This window comes from Geotrypetes seraphini, chromosome 2, assembly GCF_902459505.1.
Source record: "Geotrypetes seraphini chromosome 2, aGeoSer1.1, whole genome shotgun sequence".
Taxonomy (NCBI): domain Eukaryota; kingdom Metazoa; phylum Chordata; class Amphibia; order Gymnophiona; family Dermophiidae; genus Geotrypetes; species Geotrypetes seraphini.
In genome coordinates this window covers 363,294,704-363,320,448 of record NC_047085.1, presented here as the reverse complement: position 1 = coordinate 363,320,448, position 25,745 = coordinate 363,294,704, and the positions used below count along the sequence as shown (strand labels likewise).

The following is a 25,745-nucleotide window of genomic DNA, read 5'->3' as shown; positions in this document are numbered from 1 at the left end:
CATCCGGGATTCTGGTTCCCCCTCATCCCAATCCCCCTACCTCCCACTCTCTCAAAGATAAATCAAGGGTAGGCCAAGACCCCCATCCCCCAGTTCTATAGACCACCCCTCCCACAAGCCTGCCTGGAAACTCCTGGGAACATGAAAATGTCTACTGTACCTGAATGTAAAAAAAAAGAAAAGATTAAATCCAAAATCCCCCAGATTCCAGTACTCTCAATAGGGCCTTATTTACTAAGAATATAATTACATTAATGTGTATCAAAACATTAATACAAGTTAGAAAATGAAGTCCTTAGACTGGAAGTTCACTGGAACATGGATCTAACAACTGTATCTGATTATAATTCACTTTGAGCTTAGATTTAAAAAAAAGCAAGTAGTTAAATGCACCAAGTTTATTGGTTAGCTGTTACATGAATTCCCCTGTGTAAAGCGCTCGCACATTTAAATAGCCATCACCAGCACAGCTGTTGGCTACAAATGTCACTTGTGTGATATTTTATGCAATAAACAGGACAGATGAAAGATAAGTGCAAGTTTTGGCTCACACAGGGCTTTTGCTACCCAACAGGCATCCAGAAGTTCAACTTTGGCCTCCCTATTTTTATTTTTATTTTCTGTTTTCCTTAACCTCTTATTACCAGCAACTTAACCTCTTATTACCTGCAAAAGTTGAATAAAGTAAATATGTTGTCTAAAGAAAACCTGGAGGGGCTAGTGCTGATTAGAGAATGACACGGTGACAAAATTCATTACCGTTCCCGTCCCCGCGGATAATCAGTTTTCAGGATTTTCCCAATGAATATGCATTGAAAGCAATGCATGCACATAGATCTCATTCATATTCATTGGGGAAATCCTGAAAACCCAACTGGATTGCGGCCCTCAAAGAGGGACTTTCCCTGGACTAGGACCTATTACCCCCTTTCAATATCTGTACAAATGCTTTGTCCTGTACTCTGTAAGCAGTATATAACTAACATTGGTTACTGAATATTGGTACAATAAGGAAGCGTGTTTTTTTTTTTTTTTTTTTGGAAACATGAACACAACCAATAGTTTGAAGAAAAGCAAAAAAAAAAAAACTTCCTGTGCTGGAATGTATGCTATAAACAATTTGGGCAGGGTTCTTTAACCCTGATGATTTTTCTCACACTAAGAAAATCATATGAACTTTGGGGGTTATCACTTTACCACTGACAAACTGATCAGTAACATTAGATTTCCACAATGCCACTTTCCCTAAAATATTTGTAAATATACATTTTTAATGACCAGCCTTGATTCTAACCTGACAATGCAGATAAATGCAGTTAATCAGTGATCAATGAGGAAGCCATTTCCTTACAGATAGTGCCCAGGGAGGAGAGAGAAAGTAAAGCTCAAGGATCATTATCCCACCAGGACATTAAAAGCAGGAAGTGCCTGACCCTGGATCTCATCATTACTAGTAGATGTAAACTAGAATTAAAGCACATCTCAGAAGAAATAGCACTGCTGTATTTCCCAACTGTCCCAGAGTTGCTGTTTACCTCCTAGGGAGATAATGGACCATGCTGACAAAAACAAGATGCTCTGTAGGCAGCTGATCGGAGCGTGGGATTCTCATCCCAACATTCTGGGCCACATCCAGGCACTTTACAACAATAAGTAATTAATAGGCAATACAGGGAGCTGGCTGGCTGGAACCTGGTACTATAGGATGATGCAAAGAAATGCTGCTTTCACTACAGGGGTCACCACTTTCATGTCTTCCTAACTGGTGCTACTTGCCTAGGTATGTGTAGCGCTGGGCTATAACCGCTTCATCCTTCAATTTGAAATACATGTTATCGGTAAGGTTTAAGACTTTGACTGTTCCGGTCCAGTAATAAGACCCTGGTGCTCCCATAACCACCAGCTCCTGAAAGACAAAATAAATAAATAAACAAAAACAAAATTTTAAAAACCCAAAAGTATATTAAATGGAATTCCTTTCATGAGCGGTACACTAATCCAACTTCAAGCAGTCAGTGGAGGATAGAGAGTTGCGCGGGGACAGAAATCCCACCCATCCCCGCCCATCCCTGCCAGGATTCTCTCCATCCCCACCCATCCCCGCAAGGAATTACCTCCATTCCTGCCCATCCCCATAAAAAGCAGCAATTACTTCTGACAAGATCATCAATTCCACAGTTTCTGTTGTGTTTGTGCTGCTGTTTTCCTTGTGGAATCTCTTTGGTGGAACCCTTTTTTTGTTTTCTGTTCAGGTAATTAACTTATAAACCCCCTCTTTTACTAAGGCTGATGTATCCATTATATTATATGGATGAACCCTGCTTCCAAAGCCTTCCATCCCCATGGGAGTCCTGTTGGTTTGAGGGGGGTCCCCGTGGGAGTCCCATGGGTTAGGGGGGATTCCTGCGGGACCCCCACGGGACCCGCGGGATTCCCGCGATCACCGTTCCCGTGCAGACCTCTAGTGGGGGAATGGCATCCCCTGGGTTGGTTGCTAAAGCTCCAGGTGCTCCTGGAAGCATCAGTTACCTGAAATCATACTAGCTAGATAGCTCTGTGGGTGACTGAACACCCCCAATATTGAGCGAACTCCTTGATTGTGTCCAGGAGGAGTAAAGAAAGATTAGGGTCTTACCTCGATAATCTGCTTTCTTGTAGATGTGTCTAGTGGTCCTGAATGCTAGGGTTTTGCATCTGAGCCCGCAAGTTGCTTGCAGAATGCTGTCAATCATCTTTTGAACTCTGCCTCCTTCCCAGAGAACTGCTCCTGCCCCCTCAGTTTGTACAAAAGCAATCAAGTAGCACTTTAATGACAGACATAACTGGATGGAGAAAAAGGGGGAAAAATCTCTGACACTACAATTCTTTTCTGCTCTGTAACAAACATATTCATTAACATTATGACATTCAAGTAACTAATCAAAGTAGTGTACAACCAGCACTACCTTATAAAGAGCTCGTAGTTACTCGCATGTCTATCAAGCAAAGACATATGTTCTTGAGTGTTTTCCTTTTTATTTTTTTTATTCTCTCAGCTCATCTGAGAGATTCTCCAAACTCAGACTGATCTTAACCCTTTATTTGCATTGCTGCTCAGAAGCAACATGTGTTTTCTATGGCTATCTGCATCTCAAAATGCCCATTACTTGGCACTTTGCTCTCATTCAACATCAACATCAGCCATTTCACTATCTGCCAATTAAAGGGATAAGGCAGAAGGTAGGTGAAGCCCATTAACAGGGTGGGGCTTTAGGACCATTAGACACATCTACAAGAAAGAAGATTATTGAGGTAAGAACCTAATCTTTCTTTCTAGAACAATGAGTCTAGTGGTTCTGAACACTAGGGACATACCAAAGCAGTCCTTGGAGCCTAGGGTAGACCTGCTAAGTCTGACTTCAAAACAGAGGACCTGAAAGTAGCTTCTTTCCTGGCTGCTACATCCACCCTATAAAACCTAGTAAAGGTATGAGGGGTAGACAAAATAGCTGTTCTACAGATTGCCTTGAGTGAAATCATCTAAGTCTCCGCTCATGAAGTAGCGACTCCTTTAGTGAAGTGTACTTTCAATGCGATCAGCAACTGTTTCCCAAAGCCCACATACAAGAAGGAAATGTATTTATTTATTTATTCAATTTTCTATACCGTTTCCCAAGGGAGCTCAGAACGGTTTACATGAATTTATTCAGGTACTCAAGCATTTTTCCCTGTCTGTCCCGGCGGGCTCACACTCTATCTAATGTACCTGGGGCAATGGGGGGATTAAGTGACTTGCCCAGGGTCACAAGGAACAGTGTGGGTTTGAACCCATATCCAAAACGACAATAAGGAAAGGACATATATAATCCAATCTTATCTCAAAAGTATGCCCTATTGGAATAAACCCAGGAACCCACTATGACACTACAAGGTCCATTCACTGCACTTTCACAAAGACCAACTCTCACACATAACCCAAAAAAATAACAAAAATTGTGGAGAAAAAGCCTCAGTTCAACTTCATCTGGCAAAAAACTCCACTTCAAAGAACATAAATAAGTGAGGTCTAAATTAGTGTCAATCAAGACACAGCAATGAAAAACATAATAGTAGCCCACGTGGGAACCACCAAAAAACATTAGCACGCCATAACTGCAAAAACTTTCAAAAGTATGAGTGTAGCAAATAGCACATGAAACAGTCTTAATCACAGTCAGTGGCAAGCAGGATAAACCAAATAACTTAGCTGCAGACGGTCACCAAGCTGTCTTCCACACACCCGAATGGTGTCAGCCCACTCAGGCCCCGCAGCCACTCCTAACCGACAGGGAACTCTCCGTTTCGCTGAGCTGCGTCAGGGGAACGATCTCAGCCTACTGCACCAGCAACTGAAAAGGCTGTTGAAGTACTCAAACTGCACACATCCAAACACAGAAGGACTCAGGCGCGGGGCTACTCTGCAGAAAACATCTTCAAAAAAGGAATCCAAACTCCTCCCCGTCTCATTCAGACCAATCCACAATCAGCCTCAGCCAAAAAACGCCACCCACTCAATCCAGGCATTCAGCCCAGCTGGGTGAATGGTATGGAGATTGTATATCCACCTCTGTTCTCTCTGACATAGCTGACGTCTCCAGTCACCCCGCCTCACTGAGCAGGGAAAATGTTCAATCACCACACAGTGCAGCATATTAAAGGTATGTTGGGCTTCTAAACAATGCACAACAAGAGGTTCATCTATTCTCCTGGTATGTATTCATGGCTTATGCTCCAGCAACCTGATCTTTAATTTCCTCGAGGTCTGTCCCACATACAACATAGAACAGGGGCATATAATAATATATATAACCCCCTCAGTAGTGCAGGACGTTTTGCTCCTCAGCTTGTAAACTTGACCCGAGATTGGATGCACAAGCTCGGAAGTATTCAGCATCAGGGAGCATACAGAACCCCCCCCCCCCCAACAACTATAATGACCATGCACATCAATCTGAGCACCCACTGCATTCACTGTGGGCAACACACTGAGATTCAACATATCACACAAATTTCTATTCCTCCCATAAGCGAATAGAATCCTCAACTCCTGGAAACAGGGGCGAATCCTAAGGAGCTCGGCATGTGTCTGAATGATCCGTTTCACCCGGGGGGACAACTGATTGTATTTTGAAACAAACGGGGTCACCTCCCCTTGACTTTGTTCCCTCCGGTATTCCAGCAAGGATTCCCTATGGTTATAAAAGGCCCTTCTGGCTGCTCGTGATACAATAGATGCTGGGTATCCTCTTTGGTGAAACTTCTTTTTTTTTTTAATTTTAAATATCTTTTATTCAACAAGATCAAGAACAATACACAAGTAGAATGCCAACAGCAAATAACCAACCCTCAACAGAGCAAACCCCCCCCCCCCCATCACCCCACCCCTAACCAAGTGACATAATTGAATACAGAAAACAAAAGAATAACAGAACAGTCAGGAGAAAAGCAAAACACATCCAAGGCTCAAAAAAGGCCCCTCCAGGAGCCATAGACATGCCAAATACGATAAAAAGAACCACAGGTATCATTGTTCAAAGCCGTCAATTTGGACATCAAATAAAGCTGATCTACCTTAAGCAAAAGATCAGAACGGGTAGGTAAAGAGGGTCGTTTCCAAAAAGTGGCCACACAAAGTCTGGCCGCCGTAGCAACCAGAGCCACAAAGTGGGCATGTTCAGCATCAAGGTTCCCCACAGCATAATTAAGTAAGAACACTTCCATACTAAATAATAGGGGTAAATGAAGAACATCAAGCATCAAGCGGTGAACCATCCGCCAAAAAGGGACAATCCCAGGACAGTCCCACCAAACATGCCCAAAAGTACCCAACCCCCCACAATTACGCCAGCAGCGCCCATCTCCATATGCATAGAAACGGGACAATTTCTCAGGCGTAAGATACCACTGGAACAGCATCTTGTATCCCTGCTCTATCAGAGGAGATGCCAAAGAACCATAGATCTGTAAAGAAGTAAAGAACCATAGATTTGTCCCCATTGCTGCAATTCAAAGGTCTTACCCAACAGAGCTTCCCATTTATGCTCATAGGACCGGGTCTGAGGTCGTGTATATAAAAGGGCCCTATATAAACGGGAAATAAGGCCCACCCCAGATCCCATCCGAAAGACGTGAAGGAAGGCAGAATCCGCCCCCCTCCCATTCAGGAATCACCTTTTTTAAAAAAAAATCCCGAAGCTGAGCATAGGCAAAAAAATTTGTCGCCGGAAGGTCATATAAAGACTGCAATGCAGCAAAAGGGACCAAATCTCCACCCAATACCAATTGACCCAGCACACGGAGTCCCTCTGTTTCCCAGAGTTGGAAAATTCCGGAATCTCTAGCAGGCAGAAAACCAGGGGCAAATCTAATGGGAGTGGCATAAAAATAACGCTGATGGCGGAACCAAGTCCTCCGGACCTGGCTCCAAGACTGCAGAGTACACACCATCCCATAGGAAGCCCCCTTCTGCAAGTCCCGAATGACATCAAAGGGAAGCCATGGTAACGCTGCAAGGGTTCTTGACTGGCGCTGATATTCAGCATTGGAACTGCAAATCCGACGGTACCTGAGAAACTGGGTAAATGGAATGCTAGTCTTAGAAGGGAAAGGGTGCATGCTGCTAAATTGAAGCAGGGAATTACGGTCAGTACTACCAAAATCAGAGCTCATAAGAGCTCTATATCATCCACAGCACACCAGGACTGAAAGGACTTCCAGGCCTTGGCACAGGCTGTTACTGTCGATGGCTTCTTAGCCTTAAACGACCACATCTGAGTAACCCTTGCTTGTCAGGGCCGCCCACTCAAGAGACATGCTGTGAGCCCAAAGAGTTCTGGATTCTCCATAGGGACAGGTCCCTGAATTTTTCTGAAGGCAAACTAGGTCCGCATACCATGGTTTATGGGGCCAATTGGGTGCTGAACAGAGATGCTTAGGACCCTCTACAGTTCAAAAAGGCATTCCACAACGAAGTCACCACTTGGACTTCGCAGCCACTGCATGTCTGTGCTTGACCAATGCTCCTTCGGAGGGCTCTGGGAACAGTTTTGACCCTTGGGAACACACCTCCAGTGGGTCCCCAACCCTGGAGAACTCAGTGAAGGCTAAACTCAAGGTTCTTGCCCCTCCCCCGCCCACTCTGTCGCATGCAGGACATGGATGCTCTTTGGCCAGCCAAACCTAGCATGATATAGGGGTAGGAAGGCCTGAGGCATTCATCCCTGTCAATTTTAAGTAAAATCAATGGGGTTTGAGACAGATGGAGGCTTTAGAAAAAAAGATCATTTAAAATTCAAGATGGTTGCCACCAGTAAAATCAAACCTAAAACAGCCCATAGGGATTTCACTAAAGTATATAAAATGCAGTGAAAGAGGTTTTAAAGGTTGAGGACCTTGGCTCTGGCTGCAGAAACCTTCAAAATTCACTATTGCAGACCTCCCCCCCAAAAAAACACAATTTTCCCCATAGACTATAACAGCCTTACTCACTTTGCCATGTGCCTACCTGCTTCAGCTCAGGAATGCGGAATTCAGCTGGGATAAATGGAGAAGAACTCTGCCTTACAGGTTCGCTGAATGAATTTGGTCTTCGAACTACCAATTGAACTGAGGTCATTCTGAGCCTCAACCTCCCAAAAACCTCACACAGCGAAGGGGAGGAGGCCCACTATTACACCCAACCAATCCGGGAAAAAGACAAACAGCCTGTACTCAAGCTCCTGATAAATCAGAGATGCGAGCAGGTTATGGCCCCTGAGCTCAAAAAATACAAAAGCAGACTGGCTAGCTAGGTGTTCCCAAGGGCTGAGCCTGCTAGCAGTAGACTTCCACAGTGTGAGTCTGTGTCTTCTCCTAGGCAGAGGTCCCAACAAGTGGGAACCTCTGGGCACTGAGCCTCCAATCGAACAATCAGAAAAAAATACCTGAAAATAATAAAACTGCAGAGCAGTGCAAAAACACTTCTGAGCAACTTGCTTGCAGAATAAAAAAAAACTGAGGGGGCAGCAATAGCTCCCTCAGAAGGAGGCTGAGTTCTAAAGATGATTGAAAGCAGTCTGCAAGCAACTTGCAGGTTCAGATGCAAAACCCAGTGTTCAAGACCACTATACACATTATACTAGAATTTCTCACCCTCAATCATTTTGAAAAGTCAGCTCCTATGCCCAGAATGTATCCATCAAAACAACTCAGGTGTTCACATTTATTTTTCAGTAAAATAAGAAAAATAAAAGAAACCCTTCTTTAGTTTATGACATATATTTTTACTTACAAGAGAGATAATGTCTAATAGTATCAATTTTGAATGAATACAGCTGGTGAACTAGTTCACAGTAAACTCCTCAAGGCAACAAAATATTGTCATGTCTGAACAAGAGTACAGCCTACAACTTCATGGACTTTAGTTTACCTTTTCAAATCGTACTTCATTTGTAAAATAAATAAATACAAGGTTTAGTATCAGATATCAATTCACAAGTGCAGATGAACAAGTTACATTTCCTGGGCAGAAAAGATCAAAAGAGGTGGGTTCACTATGCCCATACACACACGTAACAAAATATAAAGACTTTAGGGATCCGAAGCATGCTGACAACCACCTAATTCTCTAAAATAAATCAAAACAAATTATTCTGAGGGAGGCACTTCAGGTTGATTTTCTCACTTCTGAAATCCCGCTTATCTGTAAATTCATTTCCGACTTCCCTCTGTTCCCTTTAACCCGAAAGCAGCTGTGCATCAAGAATGTTTCAAATAGTTCAGCCGGCAAGCACATCATTTCAGTTCTCATTCAGCATACTCTGATTGCTCCTAGGGGATACAAGAAGCAGAAATTTCTGGAATCTCCTAGCCCAGCCTACACCCACGCTTTGAACCTGATTCAGTCAGAGACTGCTGCACTGATCCTTAGAGCAGCCCCTTGCAGGCCTCACCCTGACACAGAATGAGGGTACTAGCATAGGTTTTGAGGAAGAGGATGAAAAAGAGACACCTAAAAAAGAGGGGAGGTGCACAAGGTTATTCAAAATATAACCCTAATTCTAAGAAATAAAATGTGTAAATCATTTTATGAAAAATGTAAATATAAAGTAAAATGTTATAGCATACTGTGGTTACTAATGGCAAACATGAACAACGGACCTGAATAAGCAACCACTTACTGTTAATTAATGAAATCCCAAAATCCTCTAAGAAATAAAGTATACTATGAAAATAGAGAAAGAGTACATAGGAAAAAGATGAAAAGAGAAAGCATTAGATCTTAGAAACAGGGAAATTGAGATTTTGATGTTGCTCAAGAAGAATTCCAGTTTTCACAGCACCTGCCGAGTTCTGTCTGCAGAGGCAAATAGTTTACTATAGAAAAATTATGTTCTTACCTGTTAATTTTCTTTCCTTTAGACGCAGCAGATGAATCCAGAGACCAATGGGATAGCCCACATCTACCAGCAGGCGGAGATAGAGAAACTGATTAACAGGTGGTCCTATTGGCTGGCACTCCTCCTGTATCATCAGTATAACTCCTTGCCCAGGCATAGCATGTAAAAAACTTCTTTCCCATAACAAATCTCAAAAGGCAATAAGACAGAATACAACCATCAACAATAACAAACTTCGAAAGTTGCAAAAGAAAAAACCGACAGACAATATCCAGAAAGGGTGGGGCTCTGTATTCATCTGCTGCGTCTAAAGGAAAGAAAATTAACAGGTAAGAACATAATTTTTCCTTCCTTAGCAACAGCAGCAGATGAATCCAGAGACCAATGGGATGTAGCAAAGCAATCCTCAATCTGGGTGGGAAGCAAACGCCGCCTCCGCAACAACCGAAGCACTAAACGCATCCACCGCATGCACCCCCACATCCAACCAGTAATGCTGAGATAAAGCACTCTCTGAAGACCAAGTAGCCTCAGTGATCAGGCCGGAAATGTTAGGGCTCTCTCGCCCATGCATGAGAACAAGCACGCGTCTCCCGCGTGCGGGAAGGGACCGGCTTGATCAACTGCGCCCAAAATACATAGCTGGAGCCCACCAATCGAAATATATTCACACATACGAAAAACCAAAATTTAATCTCCATAGTCTGCACGAAGTGAACTGTCCAAAGGTCAGCGATTCAGAAATAAATTATCTAGATGGTGAACCACGCGACTGCACATCCGCAGATTCCACAGAATTTACCAAAACATAACCCGCAGTACTAACGATACCAACAACAAAACCCGCGGCTCCAAGACAACTGCAAAACAAAACTCACAGCTCCAACGCCACTAGAAAATATAAACCACAGTTGTAATCCACAAAAGAAATACTCAGAACCTGGTTGACAGGCTGGCAGACCCCGGCAGACACCGGTCGAGCCCCACTAAGCCATGGAGCATTTAACACCCTGGGCCGCGGTAGAAACCTCTACCACAGTTTAGTAAAAAGGGGGGGGGGGGAGAGGGTAAACTAGGTGCCTGTTATAAGGTTACCATAGGGCCTAATTTTGTTACAGATCACCTACATGAAATGCCCAAAAAGGCATTTATTTTATATTTAAATATCTTTATTGTCTTTGAATTGCTTTTGAACATACTTATAAATGTTAAACACAAAAGACTCTTATTTTATAACGACAACATAGCTACCCTAGGGGCTTCCATAAAATAGGTTCCTACACTGATCTCCAGGAGAGCACAAATTCACTCTCATACAGCATGCTGAGTAGCTTAGTGGTTAGGGCTGAGTTTAATCTCAGCACTGCGTCTTGTGACCCTGGGGCAAGTCACTAAACCCTCCACTGCCCCAGGTACCACACTTAAATTGTGAACCCTCTGGGACAGATAGGGGAAAATACTTAATAGTACTTGATTATTATTCAATATATATAACCGCTTTGGATGAATTTCTTCATAAAAAAGTGGTTAATAAATCCTCCCCCCCCCCAAAAAAAATTATATATATATATTTACAGATACTCTGAAAGAGCTATAAATGTATTCATGCACTCTATGTATGTGAATGTGTATTTTATAAAATATGCACACACAACACAACTCCATCCCTACTCTATCCAAGTTATGGTGTCCTGTGCCCTAACCAATTTAGCACACGCTAAATGCTAAGACATCCATTATACTCGTATGGGCATCTTAGCATTTAGCATGCACTAAATCGGTTAGTGCACCTTAATAAAAAGAACCCCTATATGATCAAAAATGCTTGCACATAGTCAAGGTCCTTCTAAGCTGTGCACCTTCACACAGCAGGGTGACCAGAACTTTCCCCACTTTCCTATTGCCTCCATCCCCCCTGCTGTGGTGGCAGTAAAACAAATTATAGCCATCACTGGGCTGAATTTGCCTATGTGCGGTTACTGTTCCCACCCCCTTCTACATCACCTCCCTGTTCCAGGGCAGAGTCGACTCCCGATTGCTTTAATTTGTAATGCCACTGCTGGCCTGGAGAAGCAGCAGAAGTGGCGAGGGTGTTGGGGAAGAAAGAGAGAGGGCAGATATTAGATGGAAGGGAGAAAAGAGAGAAGGATAGCGTTAATGAGAGATTGGGGAATAAGGAGAAGTGGAACAGGAGAACCAGGGTGAGGGACAGAAGAAAAAAAACTCACAGTAACAACTTTTTCATGTACTGTAGATTGGAAGCAGAAAGCTTGTGAGGGAATCTGTTCATTACAGATGTAACACCCCTGATGCAGGCATCTGCCACAACGTGGCCACATTGGATGTTTTTGTGAATAAAGTACTTTTTTTTTTTTTGCCATACTGGTGTTTTGTGTTTTTTAATCCTCTGGTGGATTGGTTTCTCTTGACCAGACACATACTAGAGAGGCTGTTCAGATCAGCACCAAACCAATGCCAAAAAAAGCAAATCCCAAATGAAGTGCTACAAAACCAATTCTTTATTAAAAGAAGTACAAGAGTTGTTTTTGAAGTTCTCCTGACTACGTCCTCTTTCCTTTGACTTTGGTACTATTTTGACTCTTCCTGTTGACCCATTTACCTACTTGGAAGAAATTGTGACTCTGCTCAAACACATTCAGTTTGATATTCAGAGCAAATTATGTCAGCAGGAAAGGCTCTAGTCAGCTTAAATTGTGGGGAGTTACTCAACCGCCGATGTTCAGTGGCATTAAACTGGGCAATGTCGCTGAACATTATCTCTGAGAGTGGGCAGGTCAGGGGCGGTGCAAGTGGTTAGGTGGGTGCCACAGAATTCAGTGCCAGAACCCACATAGCTAACCCAGCCAAGTTAGGACAGCTCAAAAGTTGCAAAAAGAAAATGGCTGCCACTGCCTCTGATGGCAGCCTCACAGAACTATACAAATACCGCAACCTGCTACTAAAGGTCACAGCAGCCATTTTCTTAATGCAGTCACAAGGTGCAGAAGTGAGTGGGCTTCACTCCTGCTACCATAGCCCTTTCTTGGACTACCAGGGATACAGACAGGGCAGGATTAATTCGTCGAGGGCCCCTAGGCACACAAGTATACTGGGCCCCCCTGCCCCGCCCCACCCCACCATGTGCTCAGGCGGAAACAGGAAGCTGCGTCAGAGGGAAGCTTTGGGCAAGCAGCACCGCTTGCACAATTACAGTTCCCGTTGCCTTTCTTATCCACGTTGCTTGCTTGTCTTACTTTCTGTTGATGTGGGGAGCCGCGTTACTGATCAGGGTGGGACCCGTGTTGCCGATCGGGGAGGCCCGCATTGACGATCGATGCTGGAGGGGCCCATCACTGTTTGGAAAAAACAATGTTGATGCCTTCCTTCATCGGGCCCCCCCTGACCATTTTGGGCCCTAGGCACATGCCTACTTGGCCTACTGGTTAATCCTGCCCTGGATACAGATAGGCTCGAGGGGGGGCTATCTGGATCAGGGGGAGCTGTGACTCATGGGCTGGGAGAGGGGGATAGGACGGGCAAAAAAAAGCAGTTATGTGGATCTTGGGCCAATATTCAGTCAGGGCCTAGTTAACTGTCTTCTGTGAGCCCCAGCTGAATATCGACCAGGACCTGCATAGGCTCCGGCAGCCAGCGCAGCACCACTTAGCCCCAGATATCCAGTGATGGGGTCCAGATGTGGCCCAGCACTGAATGTTTGGGGCTAATGTAGCCAGCATTTAAAAGAATGCTAAGCACCACTAGCTGAATATCAGATGGATAGGTTTTACAGTAGTATGTTCCTTGTTGTCACTAAACACGCTTTTATGCATGTAATCCCTGGGCTTTATGCACAAAATCTCTGGAAAACTGCTTTCATGGGAGTTTCTGGTTCAGTTTCCATCTGCATGTTTTGTTTGCTCATTATACCCATGCCCTGAAACTCAGGAGTTACCCGGAAACTACAAGAGATCATGCAGAGAGGAAAACCTGATTCCCCATCTGGGAATGTGGGACTTACCTATTCTGTAGAGTGATTACACAAAGGAAAAAGGAGGATGGAGTTAATCGGAAAAAGGAGGAGGAAAAAAGGAAAAAGGAGAATGGAGTTAATCGGGTTTATCCCAACATTTATGACTACTGACTACCTCTGACGTCAAGGGCACACAGCCAATGAACAAATGCACATGTTGCGCGCAGACTTCACGGGTATATAAGGTGGGATGTTAACAAGTTGCCTGTATAACAACCGTGGCTGTCATGGGGAAAAAGCACGATTTATCAGACATTGAAAAAGGCATGATCATTGGCTACCGAGCCAAGGGCAGCAGTATTTTGGAAACGGTAGAGTTTGTGAAATGTTCACAGGCTGCTCTAGTTAAAGTGAGTGGACGAATGGAACGTTTTTGATGACTCAAAATGGTAACTGTGGGGCAACACAAACCATCGATGTGAGAGGTGAACGTCAGCTGCGCAGGTTGGTATGGGCCAATCGGCACATTACTGTGGAGCAAATCACCGTCCAAACGAACAATGGGATTTCCAAATGTGTGTCCAAAATGAATGTGCAACGAACCCTGTTGTGAATGCTCAGGAGGGTTCATTGCAAAAAATGACTGCAATTTGCACAGGAGTACCGACATTGGATTTGCACCAACTGGCAGAGGGTTGCCTTCTCTGAGGGTCATGTTTTAAGCTCCATCGAACAGATGGACGTTGGTGTGTCAGGCATGTAACCATTAAGAACAAACACCCAGCTGCCACGTACACAAGCTGGTGGCGACGGTGCTTTGGTCTGGGAAATATTTGCTTGATATAGTCTGGGTCCCTTAATACTTCTGGAAGACACTCAGCTGATATGGGTATCTCTCCATACTTGCCGATCAAATACACCCATACATTTTGATGGTCTTTCCTATGGCCAATGGGATCTTTCAACAGGATAATGCAACATGTCATACTGCCAGAATTGTTTGCAAATGGTTCGCAGAGCATAACCAAGACTTCCAGCTAGTTTCCTGGTCTCTGAATTCCTCAGACCTTAACCCAATCGAGCACATTTGGAATCACTTTGATCGACATGTTCGATGACTGGATCCACCACCACACACCCATCAGCAATTGTCGCATGCACTGCAGTTTGCGTTGCTCCAGATACCTCTATCAACCATACAGCATCTTATTGAATTACTACCATGGCATCTGGCTGCCATCCGTTCTTCCAGGGGCGGTTATTTTGGATATTAGCAGGTGGTCATAATAATGTGACTTGACTGTGTATATTTAAGTGCACTGAGAGACTGAGAAGGAGTGGAGACAGGAACTAGTGGAAGACCCTATCAAAAAGACACTTAGAAGGAGCAGAGACCATGGAGGGATCTTGATAATTTTAAGGGCTCAATATTCAAACCAATTTAACCAGCAAGAAATAGCTCCTGGCTAGTTAAATCACTTCTTCGGGGCTAACCAGTTATTTTCAGTGGCACTGAACTGCATAGTGCTGCTAGAAATTTCTGATTTACGCCTCACGCGAAACCAGCTATTTTGGGAGTCTTCTGTGGACAGAGTCAGCACTTGATTGGTTAAGTGTCGATATTCAGTACTTAACTGGCCGAGTACTTAACTGCATAAATAGGACCGCATAGAAGTCAGTCTTATCTTTATGCAGGAACCCATAGCCGGTTAGGTCAGTGTGAACTTTTTTTTATTTCAGTTATAGACATGGCACTATTAAAATTGATTATGCCCTACACATGTTAAGAATTGAATATTTATGCTCATACAGAATGGCTTCTGTATCTTTACATTTCCAAAGGTGATTGGTACAATTATATATACGTATTGTTTATGTTTTTACGGATACCTATGATGCATGCAATCACTGAAACAAGGCTGGAAGTGAAGTCAGGCCGAAGACGATGCAGGAGGATCATTGTATCACTGCTTCCTCATTGCCATTGCTGCCGCTGCTTACCCCTGGAGAGCTGCCTTGCTGCCACTGCCATTGACGCCGCCAACCCCCCTCACCCAGAAAGCTGCCTTTCCATCGCTAATGTTGCCTCTTCCACCCACCCCAAAGAGCTGCCATTAGTGCCACTACCCATCCTAGGACTGCTGCCTTGTGCTGCTACCACCCATTCTGGAGAGCTGCCTTGCTGCACCTGCCACAACTTCCCGCCACGGTCCACTTTAGGCCCTCCCTCCCTCCCACTAACCTTGTATAGCCTGCCGGTAGTGCTAGTTATTAAAGCAGAGCACTGCCGGTAAGCTTGCCAGCTCCAATCTCAATCTCTTCAATCTCTGCTACACCAGAACAGGAAGTTACATCAGCTGTTCCAATATAAGCAGTTGTTCCAGTGAAGAGACCGTGATAAGCTGTTGAACAGGTGAGCTTGCCAACAATGCTCTGTTTTAATTGCTAGCACTGCTGGCAGGCTATAAATGGTTAGAGGGAGGGGAAATGGAGCAACTGACCTGACCCCCCCCCTGGGGGGAGGTAGGAGGGAAGGAGGTAAGAGAGAGATACAGATACCTGACCACAGGGGAGATGGAGGTAGTAGAGAGACATACCCAACTATCTAGGGAGGGAGACAGACCCAACCATGGAGGGAGGGAGGGAGAAGAGGGAAAGAGAGAAAAAGGCCCAACCATGGAGGAAGGAAGAAGAGAAAGAGGAAGACCAAACTAGGGAGGGAGGGAGGAGGGAGGAGAATCAACCAGGGAGGGAGGGAGGAGAGAGAAAGACCCAACCATGGAGGGAAGGAAGGAGGAAGGAGAGAGAAAGAGAGAGGAGACCAAATTAGGGAGGGAGGAAGGAGAGAGATAGGGGGGTACCCAACCATAGAGGGAGGGAGGAGAGAGAGAGAAAGGGAGCCCTAACCATTGAGGGAGGGAAGAGAAACAGAAATCCAACTATGGAGGGAGGGAGGAAGAGTGGGAGAGAGAGAGAGACCCAACCACAGAGGGAGGGAGGGAGGAAGGAGAGAGAGAGACCCAACCATGGAAAGAGGGAGGAAAGAGAGAGGGTAGGATCACAGGAAGATTTTCTGGGAGAAAGAGGTGGTATTTGAGAGGAAATAGGGTGGTATTTGAGAGGGCTAGATTCTGGAAATAGGGAAGGAAAAAACAAGGGAAATGATGACAGGAGGGAAGGAGAGAAATGGTGAGCACAAAGTGGTGGGCAGAGGGAGGAGAGGAAAAATAGAACGGAAGAGAGGGAAGGGAAAGGATAGGAAGGGGAAAGAGATGATGGTGCCCATGAATGGTAGGGAAGGGAAAAGAGACGGAAACTAGACAGATTTGAAAAGGAAGAAGAAAGGTTGATCATGAAAGATGGATATAGGACCGAAAGAGGAGAAAAAAAGAAAAAGAAAGAGTGAATAGACAGAACAGAGGAAAGCAGAACCAGAGATGCGGAACGAGATGATTAGAAAGATAAAATCATCAGACAACCTAGGTAAAATAAATTATTTTATTTTTAGTTTAGTAAGGGAGGAGGGGTAATGGAATTTGAAATACCGCCTTTCTATAATGACCCATGGCAAAAGCAGTAATTTCCTGATTTTTCTTGGCAGTGTCAAATATAGTTTCCCCACATATTTGCATTCTAGTCTAAAAACATGATGATTTGCTGGAACTTGGCAAATTACCGTAAATGCTGAGCAAGCAGGTAGATTGCTATTAAATTTATAATTACAACACACTGTTGAACTAAGGGCAGCTGATATTGTAAATGTGTCAGTTTTGAGAATTTGCGTATGCTATGTACTATTACATATATTACACTATACAGGAGGAAATGTGAGGGGGTGCTTTATGCGATTAATCACACAATTAAAAATTTAATCATGCAATTAAAAAATGTAATCGCTGTACAGCCCTAGTTTTATGATATCAATAAACTGTGATATAGCCATACTCCAAGTATTAGGTTTATTCAGATTGGGTGTTCTTCCACATGGGCATTTATCCATTCTGCACTGATGGTGTTTCTCTTTGTCTCTTGGATGAGAAGTTTACTAGACAATAGTCAGCTACCCTTAGTTCAACAGTGTGTTGTAATTATAAATTTAATAGCAATCTACCTGCTTGCTCAGCATTTACGGTAATTTGCCAAGTTCCAGCAAATCATCATGTTTTTAGACTAGAATGCAAATATGTGGGAAAACTATATTTGACACTGCCAAGAGAAATCAGGAAATCACTGCTTTTGCCATGGGTCATTATCATCTCTGTGCACCTAACAATGCACCTGTTTCCTGCCTGCCTTCAATATGACTCTTTGGCCTTTAAAAATACAAAGGAGGCAAAAATATTGTTCAGGTTGTGTTATAAATTTAGCACAGCTTGGATGGCATTCTAAAATAACACCCTCTTCTATCAAACTGTGTTAGCAGTTTTTAGCGCGGGGAGCTGCGCTGAATGGCCCACGCTGCTCCCGACGTTCATAGGAACTCAATGAGCGTCGGGAGCAGCGCCGGCCATTCAGCACAGTTCCCTGCACTAAAAACTGCTAATGCAGGGCCTTAGTCTATTTTTGTCTTCTAATATTTATCAAAGCATTTTTTTAGCCCATTTTTTTCCCTTGGGTTCCTGAGAGGACTGAACCCACAGATATGGTGTAGTCTAGTAGTTACATAACTCAGAATCTTCTAGAATGTAATTTTCAGATTCCTTCACCCTGAACAGATTAACAACACCTCATCATTCCCTAATTGTTATATAGGCGTAAACAATAGCATTCGTCTATCCCCATTTTCTTCTTTCGTAACATAAAGAGGCATTTGTTCAGCCTAAGGCTTAGAGACCATCTCTGGACCATCTACTATTCACAGACAGTTGCAGGCATTTTTCTGAAGTATGTATTGGGAGTATGTTCAGATGAAAGGTACCATTTTAATCCAAATTAATCGTAATCAATCTTAATAAATTGTATTCTGTAATTCGCTACTTTTTTCTAAAAGTCTGTCATATCCATTTTTAAGATTCTGCATACTGTAATTTCACTGACTATATGCATATTGTAACTCGCTGATAGTCCAGTTCTCTTCGATGTGAACCGCCTAGAAAATTCTTAAGAAAATTCTTAACAAATTGTATTCTGTAATTCGCTACTTTTTTCTAAAAGGGCCCCTCTGAAATTCTAAACGAACTGTATATTGTAATTCGCTGCATTTTTAAGATTCTGAATACTGTAATTTCACTGACTATCTGCATATTGTAACTCACTGATTGTCCAGCTCTCTTCGGTGTGAACCGCCTAGAAGTCGCATGATTGTGGCGGTATAGAAGAATAAAGTTATTATTATTATTATACACGCTATCTAAGCGTAACAAGTATGTACGTGCTGTCATTTTAAAATTACAAGGAAATATTAATATTTTTATATTGTTTGTTCCTTGTGGAACAGATAACTAACAAAAAGACTGATTTCAATGAGTAGAATCAGGAAATATAGACTTAGCAGCTCTGCACTTTCCGTTGAATCAGACACAAACTGAGCTCTCCAGGGACTAGAAAATATCTACTGTACCAGAAATTCACCTTGAACTGATTGATATTACCTCTATTGAGAACCAAAGGGAGCTAGAAAGACATGGCATGAAGAGAATCCAACAAACCTCTTGATTTTATATTTCCTGAAGAGATATCAAAGTTCTGCGTGACCCTTCTCCTGCAGGAAACTCAGATGAACAGAGATACTGGGTAGGAGATACGGCAAAGTGAATAACGAGGTTCTTAAAATTATGTTGGCACAATGCCATGGAGCAAGGAAAAGAGCAGGCCCATTGACACTAAAATTGCCATAGAGCAGGAAAGAGTTGTGGCAGTCCTCCTAGAAGATGTTATGCATGACGTTTCAAAAGGGTCTCAGCTACACCTGAAGATAGACTGATTAAATTTCAGCTGGCAATGGAAGAAATTAAAGAGAAGTTCGGCATCCATTCACAGCAGATTACAGACGTGAAGCAGAGAGTGGCCCTTCAGGAAAATAAATCCAGCTGCATGTCAGAGCACTGCAAAGGACCAATGACATGATATTTGAAAGAATGGAGGATTAAGTGAATCACAGCCACTGGAATAATTTGCATCTCATTGGGCTCCTCAAGTCAGTGAAAATTCAAGAGCTGGTCGGGATTGAGAGATGGTTACCAGAGGCTGTGGGCCTAAGCAGAGAAGGACATTTATCAGACTTTGTGTCAAGCTGCCCCATGGTTATTTGAAAAAAGTGGTATTTATATAAACCAGTGCATCACTTGAGATCCGACAGTGACAAGCAACTTTGTACCAACTTTGAATACAATTCATTACACAGAAACGTCAGCATGTATGTTTTCTGTGGCAGGCCCACTACTGTGGAATAAAGGGAAAGGGAATGGGACTTGTATATCGCTTTACTGTGGTTGCACATTCAAAGTGGTTTACATATATACAGGTACTTATTTTGTACCTGGAGCAAAGGAAGACTAAGTGACTTGCCCAGGGTCACAAGAACAGTGCTAGGATTCAATCCCACAACCTCAGAGCGCCGAGATAGCAGCTCTGCCACTAGACCACTTCCAGGGCATATTTTATTTTGTACTACTTTGCAACAATTTAAGGAACTTTTTAAAATTAACTTGTTTTTACAGGTTTGTCACAATGCTTAAATCATTATTGACTGGTGGACTAGGAGGTTTTCCATATCACGCTCTTTTTAGACTATGGGATCCTTTTATTAAGGTGCGCTAACCGATTAAGAGCGCGATAAATGCTAAGATGCCCATAGGAATATAATGGATGTCTTAGCATTTAGAGCAGGGGGGCTCAAAAGGTTGATAGCGATCGACTGGTAGATTGCAAGGGCAACACGAGTCAATCGCGGACTCATCACAGGCTCTGCGATAGAGTCGCGCTGCTTTTGCATTCTCCCTGCTTTCCCGACAGGCCCATAAGCTTTCCCCTGATGTCAATTCTGACATTGGAGAGGAAGTTCCGGGCCAGCCAATTGCTGCCTGGCTGGCCCAGAACTTCCTCTCTGACGTCAGAATTGACGACAGGGGAAGGCTTGTGGGCCCGGCACTTGTGCAATGGCTGCATGGGCCTGCTTTTGCGGCATCGGGAAAGCACAGAGAAATCGGTGGCGGTGGCTGGGAGGGAAGGGAGAGAGAAAGAAAGACAGACAGAGAGCAAGAAAGACAGGTACAAAGAAAGGGGGAAAGAAAGAAAGGGGAGGATGCAGGGAGAGAGGAAGAAAAAGTTGGAGGAGGGAATGGAGTATGTCGGGAGGCAGGGGGCAGGCAGGGAGAGAGGAAGAAAAAGCTGGACTCATGGAGGGACAGAGAGCGATGTTGGTTGGGGAATGGAATGAGGTCTGGAGGAGAGGAAGTATGCAGAAGGCAGAAAAAAGGGAAGAAATATTGGATGCACAGTCAGAAAGAAGTGCAACCAGAGACTCATGAAATCACTGGACAGCAAAGATAGGAAAAATGATTTTATTTTCAATTTAGTGATCAAAATGTGTCCATTTTGAGAATTTATATCTGCTGTCTATATTTTGCACTATGGCCCCCTTTTAATAAACCGCGATAGTGGTTTTTAGCGCAGGGAGCCTATGAGCGTTGGGAGCAGCGCGGGGCATCAGCGCAGATCCCTGCACTAAAAACTGCTATTGGGTTTAGTAAAAGGGGAGGGGGTATATTTGTCTATTTTTGTGGAATTGTTACTGAAGTGACATTGCATATTTTAAAATTATCTGCTTTGACCTCTTTGAAAAAAAAAAAACCCCTGAATATGAATTATAATTAACATTTTCTCTGCGAACAGTGTGCTTTGTGTTGTTTTTTTTTAATTTTATTGTTGGTAGATCATTTTGACTTGGTCATTTTAAAAGTAGCTCACAAGCCAAAAAAGTGTAGGCACCCCTGATTTAGAGTGTACTAAATTGGTTAGCCCACCTTAATAAAAGGACCCCTATGTGAAGTACAGTGGTGCCTCACACAACGAACTTAATTCGTTCCAGGAGCAAGTTTGTTATGCGAAAAGTTCGTTATGTGAAACGCGTTTTCCCATAACAATACATGTTAAAAAAAATAATTCGTTCTGCAGCATAAAATATGCTAAGATGACATAAAAAAAGATAAATTTGTCAAAATGGTGAAAATGATGGTCTTGCTGAGGCCAAACTCTTTGACGAGGTCACACTGTTTTACCCCACATTCACTCCTTCTAATTATTTCCCGTTTCATTTCAACAGAAATCACCTTCCTGCTTTTTTTAGAAGCCATGATATATAAAAAATATTGAGTTTATCTTAAAAGGACGACTGTATACAGTGAGAGAGGGCAGTTAAGCGCAGTGACTAACGACTGCCTGCAGTGCCTGCGCAGAAGGATGCAATACATCGGCAGCTCGGGCGACTTCGTTGTGTGAAACGAAGTTCGTTGTGTGAAACGAAGTTCGTTGTGTGAAACGAAGTTCGTTGTGTGAAGTTCGTTGTGTGAAACGAAGTTCGTTGTGTGAATCAAGACATGAAGTTCGTTGTGTGCAGCGTTCGTTGTGCGAGGCGTTCGTTATGCGAGGCACCACTGTAGTTGTATTTGTGTTTTGTATGGGTTGTTTGTTTGGGGTTCTTTTTAATGTATGTTTCTCTTTTTTAAACTGTGTAGTATTACGCAGGGTATAATTTTTTTTAAATAAATAAAGGTTGTAGGCTCTAGGGAATACGAACTGTCTAATTGTATGTCTACACTGCTGTGCACATCTAGTAACAACAGAAAAATCATAAGCAGTTGTAATATAACAGCACTAACACTTATTAGTTAATATGTTTCCGAGGTAGCTTGGAGCGAAAAAATGGGACTCCCTTCACCCTAGGGCGTACAAATGGAATTGCTGTTGTGCCCACATAGCACATAACACTTACTCATCTGTGGAATACGGCAAAGAACTACCCTTAAATAGCATGAAAACTTGTGAAATACAATTTGAAGAGGTTTTTTTTTAAAGTTAAGAAGTCTGCTCCTAGAGAGGGGGAGGACCCAGCAATTGCAAACAAAACTCCCATGGGTACAGGTAAACTGCACTTCCACTACTAGTGTTATCACATTTATTTTGCTAAATTGAATTCACATGGAAGAGAACCTAGGTAAAGGATACCCGGAACAGTCATTATGTTGTGAAGGGAGTACCTTAATGTGGTCAAAGTGTGGCTGAATGTATATGAATACTGATCACAACAAGGGCAGAGAAGAAATGAAATCATTGGCAAAAATGAAGCAGCAGCTGGTGCTCGTTACAAACCTCGGTAAAGAAACCTGCTATTCCAGCCTGGCATGAGCCATGTTCCTCCCCGTACTTCTTCTTATATTCTAAAAGAGAGAGAGAATCATATTTTACAAATCAGAAATCATTGTAGCTTGCAAGCCACTGTCAGTCACTCTTGCTCATTTCATTCCACACATGCCTCAGTCGCAGGAGAGCCAAGAACACAACCCTGCAGGATTTCTAGGGAACCACGGAAATTCAAACCCTAGTTCTGTAAGCAATAAGTTCCTGTCACACTAATTCTTACAGCGCTGGGCTGTGTTTTCATTTAGTTTTGTGGTAAAAAGAACCACAAGCCCAAAACAAAAGAAAAATGGGTTGCACAATTTCTTACCGCAATGCTTTATGCTTTTAAAAAGACAGTAACCTTCATATGCTACTTGAAAGTCTTGAGACAAGTAAGATGGATGTCAGAGGATGGCAATGGCGTGCTTGAAGGGGACAGTCCTTGAAGCAACTTTTCAGTGAAACATGATTCATGTTGGCAGAATAGTCCCCTCACTGACTTGGATTGTGAAGCTAACTTAAATCTATTTATAATATAATATAATACTCCGAAGAATATAATGTAATTAATTTTGAGTCATCTAATATAATAAAACCCTAAGTGGGCATGCGCACTCCTACCTGCGTGATCCGTAGGTCCGTGGCAGGTAGAAGTGCGCATTCGCTTAGGGTTCTATTAGCTTGGGAGGAAATACGACAACGGCTCCACACTCGCTGACCCCAAGGTAATGTACTGCGGTCTAGCCAGCTCCCTTACACTCCCTGGCCGAAATAGTGAAATGATATAAGATTACAAAAATTATTATTTAGGACTGGTGATGATTTGGTATATAAATCCCCGGCGGCAATCAGCTGTTCAGCTGTTATGGCTGATACTGCTGAAGTCCAGTGCGCTTCACTGATGTCTGCCACAGCAAATAAATCTGACTGGATTAAGACTGGGTATTGTGAACGTGTTTGAGATTAATTTACTGGTAGTTTAAGTGGAGCGAAGATTTCAAATATGCCAGTAAGATTTGTTGTATGACCTGAAAGTCTATAGCCATAAAAAATGCTGCTCTTTACCCACCAAAAAGGCCAACATACCTTTTCAATTATGTTATTTTTTCATGAACATATGGATTTTGTGAATGCTAGGAGAACTTACGCACCATCTCTGGTGAAGGGCGGATTATGGACTTGTTTTTCTTGTAGGTGCCTAAATTGGACTTAGGCGCTGGTATTTTGGTCAAGAAAACCCTAGCATAAATAGGGGGTACCTAAGGTTTTGAAGCCTATTCATTCATTCAATTTTCTATACTCTTCTCCCAGGGGAGCTCAGAATGGTTTACATGAATTTATTCAGGTACTCAAGCATATTTCCCTGTCTGTCCCGGTGGGTTCACAATCTATCTAATGTACCTGGGGCAATGGGGGGATTAAGTGACTTGCCCAGGGTCACAAGGAGCAGTGTGGGTTTGAACCCACAACCCCAGGGTGCTGAGGCTGTAGCTTTAACCATTGCACCACACTCTCCCCAAAAATGCCAATTAATGATTAAGGCCAATTATTGGTACTTATCATCAATTAAGTGACAAGTAGACAAGTTTCATTGGATGAGCCAAGTATAGGACAATCAAGCCATTGGGAGTGACATCACTGATGAGGCTGACTCTTAGGCATTGGTGGAATGAGGCAATATGATGTCACAATATCAGCTCTGGTTATCAGAGGTTGAAAGTTTTCACACTATTTATTTATTCAGTTTTCTATACCATTCTCCCAGGGGAGCTTAGAATGGTTTACATAAATTTATTCAGGTACTCAAGCATTTTCCCCTGTCTGTCCCAGTGGGCTCACAATCTATCTAATGTACCTGGGGCAATGGGGGGATTAAGTGACTTGCCCAGGGTCACAAGGAGCAGTGTGGGTTTGAACCCACAATCCCAGGGTGCTGAGGCTGTAGCTTTAACCATTGCGCCACACTCTCCCCAAAAATGCCAATTAATGATTAAGGCCAATTATTGGTACTTATCACCAATTAAGTGACAAGTAGACAAGTTTCATTGGATGCACCTTATTCTATAATGGCCCACCTGATAGCCTTTTAATCCTCAGGGAAAGGGACTTATATGCCACCTTTTTGTGGCTACACATTCTAAGCAGTTTACGTATATACAGGTACTTATTTTATACCTGGGGTAATGGAGGATTAAGTGACTTACCCCGGGTCACAAGGGGTAGTGCTGGGATTCAATCCCACAACCTCTGGGTGCAGAGGCAGCAGCTCCACCACTAGGCCACAGTGAATTTCAACCAGTTTAGTTTATTAAATTTGATATATCACCCTTCATTAGATACAACAGAAAGATTATTAACAACATAAAGACCATCCAATGAAAAAAGTACACATTGACCTAGGATAAACTTTTAAAGCCATACCTTCTCTGTAAAACTTTAGCTTTCTCCACAATAAGTAAAAGAGAAAAATGACAGCAGATTACGATCAAATGACCCATCAAGTCTCCCCAGCCATATCTTACACTATCCCTTCCTCCCCCTTACAGATCCTACATGCTCCACTACCTCCACTGTCTGTTGACTTTTCCACAATATGAAATCATCTATGCAATCTCGTCAACATGCCCATGTTGGAGAAGTTACATTGCTGCACCAGGCTGTCAGCATATCTACAATATCACATCTTCAAGTCTGCATAACTTACCCTACACAAGGGAACTGCTGAAGCTGTTGCATCAAGGAATAAGGAAGGTAACTATTGCTGACGCCAAGGATGGCCCATCCCAAACAGTAAGATTTACTACTACAAAGAATGAGGTTTTCCCAGGGACCTCAGCCATGTTTAATACCAGCTATGGTGTACATTCCAAAAACTGACAATCTAATCATTCAGGGGTTCTCAACCTAGCAGATTACACCTAGCCAGTCAGGATTTCAGAATACCCACAATGAATATGTATGAGATCAATTTGCTTGCACTACTTCCATTCTATGCAAATCTCTCAAATACATATTCATTGTGGGTATTCTGAAAACCTGAC

General features: G+C 43.1%; 1 protein-coding gene across 1 annotated transcript in view; it reads right to left on the bottom strand.

The window, feature by feature from the left end:
• The window catches only part of ITGA9 (integrin subunit alpha 9), a 589,864-nt gene that overhangs the window by 478,095 nt on the left and 86,024 nt on the right, over nucleotides 1-25,745 (bottom strand). The window contains exons 5-6 of the mRNA XM_033930560.1: nucleotides 22,675-22,742; nucleotides 1,777-1,906 (exon numbers count right to left, since the gene is read on the bottom strand). Coding sequence (XP_033786451.1) covers nucleotides 1,777-1,906; nucleotides 22,675-22,742 — 198 coding nt within the window. The remainder of the gene's footprint in view (nucleotides 1-1,776; nucleotides 1,907-22,674; nucleotides 22,743-25,745) is intronic.